The 4,420-nt window shown below is 38.8% G+C and overlaps 1 protein-coding gene across 1 annotated transcript; it reads right to left on the minus strand.

The window, feature by feature from the left end:
• Positions 1-1,879: 1,879 nt before the first annotated feature.
• On the minus strand, positions 1,880-2,805 carry LOC5574877 (general odorant-binding protein 66). The gene is made up of 4 exons (XM_001661645.2): positions 2,677-2,805; positions 2,436-2,615; positions 2,128-2,370; positions 1,880-2,062 (listed from the first exon to the last, which is right to left on the minus strand). The coding sequence occupies exons 1-4, from the start codon at positions 2,722-2,724 to the stop codon at positions 1,952-1,954; spliced, it is 582 nt and encodes a 193-aa protein (XP_001661695.2). The 5' UTR covers positions 2,725-2,805; the 3' UTR covers positions 1,880-1,951.
• Positions 2,806-4,420: the final 1,615 nt, after the last annotated feature.

A 4,420-nucleotide genomic window follows, 5' to 3' on the forward strand; every position in this document is an offset into this window, starting at 1 on the left:
ATGCCGTTGTCGCCGTCGCTACCTACATGGTACTAGAGCGATCAGTATCAACTCGTCGAACACAGAGCTAAAACTAATCAGCAACAGCTTTGTTGACGCACACAGAAATACGCACACAGAAAAGACTGCGAAAATCCTACCGCCGCCCGACCCGAACGACGGGAACCTATGTTAAACTTTGTTTGCCATTTATCTCCGTTGAAAACTAATCATCCGAAACTATAATTGATAACTAAATAAATTATTTAATCAATTGTGGCCCTGAAAAGGGCAGTTGTTTGAAATTGTGCTTCAATGCAATTTAAGCGCGTTCGCCATGGATACGGCGAGTATCGAAAGGCTTCGGAACTCACTTAAGCAATCAATCTTAGTGGTTCATGCGTGGACCTTCAAGCGGAATATTTGTTTGTTGAGCAAAAGTTACCGCTCATGCTTCTTCTTCCATCGACCGGTTGAAGTGTTAATCGAACAAACCAAATAATAACACAAAATGTTCATAATAGGTCAGAATTGACATGCAACAAATAGTGTGAAAATTGTTTAAAATAGCACTTATGTTCGACCTACAAGAATTCTGTGCCAATTTTCGGATTTTCATACAAAGTAGGCTAAAACCGTATCGAAAATCGGTCGGTCGAAAATCATTGAAAATCGGTCGAAAATTAGTGTTGGGTCGAAAATTGGTGCTGTTCTCTTAGAAATCTTTCATAAGTTCGTGACGGTCTCAAGCCAGGAAATAGAAGAAGCTAAAGATATCCAACGTCACTTTGGCGGTCGTATCTCGGAAACAACCTCTTACTTTTTTTCAATTTTTCTGAGTTATCTTATAATTGAACCTCCTTAGCCTAAGCTTTCATCTGACCATATGGTTTTGATATACCTATGTACTGTTTGTGCTCAACTAGTTTGTAAATCACAAAATGTGTGTTGGTCCAAACCGGACCTTTTGATATGGTTCAATACGGACCTCTTGATATCTAACGAGAACGGCTCCTAGAGCTCCATCACGTGAAAATCTCCTTGACTTGGTAGAAAATTATAGAAGTTGCCATATTGATCGATAGTGCCTTTGTTTCTTTTGCGGCCAAGAAAAAGTATTCGGAAAGACTACAAAAAAGTAGAACACCGAAAAATAGAGAAAATAATAGATCATCTACTTGAAAAGCATATTTATCAATATCACAGCCAAGCTGTATCCAAAATAGTTTGACAATACGTTACAAAACACGTTGACGAGTGCTCAGAACAATACAGTCAACTTTCCCTTACGTGATTTTCTGTGTTTTAGTTCCCTTGCCCGATGAAATGCGCAGTTCCTTCAATATAACAAACTTTGACTCGTAAATGTAAGTCGATAATTCTCCAACTTTATGTTCTCAGATTTGATGCCGTCTATTGCTGCATATTCAACATTAAAATGACCTCCCATACATGATTATACATTCAAAATCAACTTAGGGAGAGTTGATTGTACCCATTTTTTACCATTTTCGGATTTCACTCACGTTTTTTAAAATAAAATCCACATTTTACTTGGACTATTGCTGACTCTAATTCAATTGAATTTGACGCGTATTCAGTTTATCGCTTAGAGTTTCGCGCTAACAGGAGAAGTTCAAAAAACATCATACCATTCAAATCAGAGTCATATTTTATTACTACCTGAGAAAAAACCATGAAATATAACGTGGTCCGATTTAGAACATGGGGGGTCCGAATTGGAACAGGTTTAGTTGAAGATGTTATCGATGAGAAGTAACGATTGTTCGACACCTGTTTGTCTATTATTCAATTTTTGTTTGAAACAAAAGTCACGTTTTGTGTGGCGTAAACAGTCATCAATCTGGATGTGTTCAAATAAAAAAAGACAATTCAAAAGTGCAGTTTCATGTTTCACAACTTTAATCATTCCAAACAGCAGATCCCCAGTGATTTACGTCAAGCCATCAATTTAATGCGGGTGAGGTCCCTTGAACAGGGTCATCAGTGGGCATCCCTTCTGCAAATGTGCCTTCAGCTGATCGCATTCAGCGCTGGCGGTCCAAGCCGAGGAAGGGCAATTCTGAAAACAAGAGCATAAAATAAGCATTTACTGAGCCAATTTATTCAAAGTGACCAGCCACATACCGTGAACATCATCGAGGGCATACACTCCATGAAGCTACCGGCCATAACACTGCACCCGAGGCTGTCCTTCTGTCCGCCCAACGAGGACACTTGCGAGTAGCACGTCTCGATGGATTTCCTGGCAACTGCCTGCCATTCGGAAGATGAACCGACCAGTGCAACCAATTTACTTGTGGCCGTATCCTTGCTCAGCGCTCCACCGCTCATAATTCCTTGCTGTTCGAGCATGCACTCTGCCATGCACTGAAAATGTTTTTCAATGATTAAGTATGATTTCTATGAAACGAGTTCGTATTTCTCCGTATTACATTATGACCAGGAGGAGGACTGCCCGGAGTTGGTGGACCACTTGGCTTCGGGAACTTCTGCATACAGGTGATGAGCTCTTCCCTTGGCGGCATAATATTTGGGGCCCTGCAACACTCCATTGGATTCTTATCGTTTGGTCGGTTGAAACACTCCTGGTTGATTTGTTGCTGGCCATGAACCTAATGACGAAACCGTACTTAAATCCCAATCATAGATACCCTTGAATCTATAAATATCTACCATGGCAACCATTCCAATCAAAGCAGCCAGTGCCAGGTTGAGCTTCATGTTTGCTGATTGTTCGCTTGCAGATGAACAGAGGACAAGAACCGTTCTTCGACTGCTTTGATGGACGCAGCGCAGTAGCTTTTAAACCCACTTTCCGCTGCGAAGTCAGTGACCGTGAAATTGGTACCCGGTCAGTGAAAAACTCAAGTATCCAATTTGTTGCGTTTATATTGTCAACTGTCCGACGAACGGGTGATCTTGCAGAAAACTGCAAGTTTTTCACGATGGCTGTGGAATTTGGGTTTGGAGCGAGATGTTTTCAGTTACTGACATTTCCATGACGATATCTTTCAGGCTAAGCGCAGCGTCGGATGGTAGTGGAAACTTTCCGTTATCAAATGGAGTAAAATTGTACACTCTAATATCACACGTATTCAAAATTATTATTACCGTAATTCGGGGTGTAGTTGATCAGCGGGGAGAAGTTGATCATTCCCGTACCCACATGTATAGACTGTTATAAGAGCTATGACACGATTTCAATTATCACAATTTCTGAGTTGTGGCATTACCTGATAGCTACTCTTGATTTTCATAAATTCGGTTTGGCATTCAAGGTAATTATTTCATGGAAAAACAGATTTTTTAGGAAATTTTTCATGAACTGTTGAAGGGTTCTTCTCCAAACAATCGACTTTTTCCACGGCTATACAAAGCTACAGTTTCAATAAACTGTTTCATACATTCCAGATATGTTTTGTGTAGCCAGTTTTGAATTTGTATTGAGGATACAAATTCTTTTTTTAGAGAAAAAATGATCTTTTTGCAAGAGGGTTGCTAATTTCAAAGAAAATTGCCTACCTTTAGGCGTTTAATGTCGTGTAATCTGTAATTCACAACTTTCAATTAAAAAATTACCCGATTTATCAATAAGTTGTAACATGTTTACGTCTTGATTCAGATTCAGAGACCCCAAATTTAGTGAATAGCATACTTCTTTATTTTAGGAAACCTATCGCAGTAATTGATCAACTTCACCCCGGAATCAAAAACACCACTTTTTGATCTCCAAAAATTGTTTTTGTTATTACGATAATAATTCGTGAAAATTTCATTTATATAATTCGTTTAACATTCAACCAGTACCGGTTTTAAAAATATTTGGATGATAATACATGCATCCCACTAGGAATTATAGCACAGAGTCGCTCAAAAGTGATCAACTTCCCCCCAGTTTACGGTAACTTAATTTCGTCAATTATCAAATGGCGAAATTTCAAGGTCTTATGGAAATGCAAATTGAAAATGATTTGTCGTTGGTCAAGTCGTTGGTACAGCTAATATCTCTCTCAGTATTATACAGCAAAGGGTAATACAAATTTAACTAATTCTATCCGAGTTGTTTGTTGGAGTGTCGAAAATTGCGAATGACTTGTATAAGGATTTTCAAAAACATTTGTGGTGGTAACAGTGGATGAAAACTTTCCATTATGGAGATAATTTTGCACATTAATATTATACGTATTCAAGTTTCAAGGTCTTTCAATGCAAATTGAAAATGGTTTTTCGTCAGTTCAGCAAATAGCATGTTTTAGTGAAATTAATTCTATATGTACTACCAGACTTCCAACTTCCAAAGAATTTTTTGAAGGATTTCCCTAATATTCATAAACTACAAGGGATAATTGGGCCTTCCTTAGCCGAGCGGTTAGAGTCCGCGGCTACAAAGCAAAGCCATGCTGAAGGTGTCTGGGTT

Source organism: Aedes aegypti, chromosome 2 (genome assembly GCF_002204515.2).
Source record: "Aedes aegypti strain LVP_AGWG chromosome 2, AaegL5.0 Primary Assembly, whole genome shotgun sequence".
NCBI classification, from domain to species: domain Eukaryota; kingdom Metazoa; phylum Arthropoda; class Insecta; order Diptera; family Culicidae; genus Aedes; species Aedes aegypti.

Bases quoted from the DNA above. Each gene is read 5' to 3' on its own strand.
- LOC5574877 (XM_001661645.2), bottom strand. From the start codon at position 2,724: ATGAAGCTCAACCTGGCACTGGCTGCTTTGATTGGAATGGTTGCCATG. The intron at 2,616-2,676 runs GTAGATATTTAT...TTTCGTCATTAG, and splicing joins TGATTGGAATGGTTGCCATG to GTTCATGGCCAGCAACAAAT. The intron at 2,371-2,435 runs GTAATACGGAGA...AAACATTTTCAG, and splicing joins GTCCTCCTCCTGGTCATAAT to TGCATGGCAGAGTGCATGCT.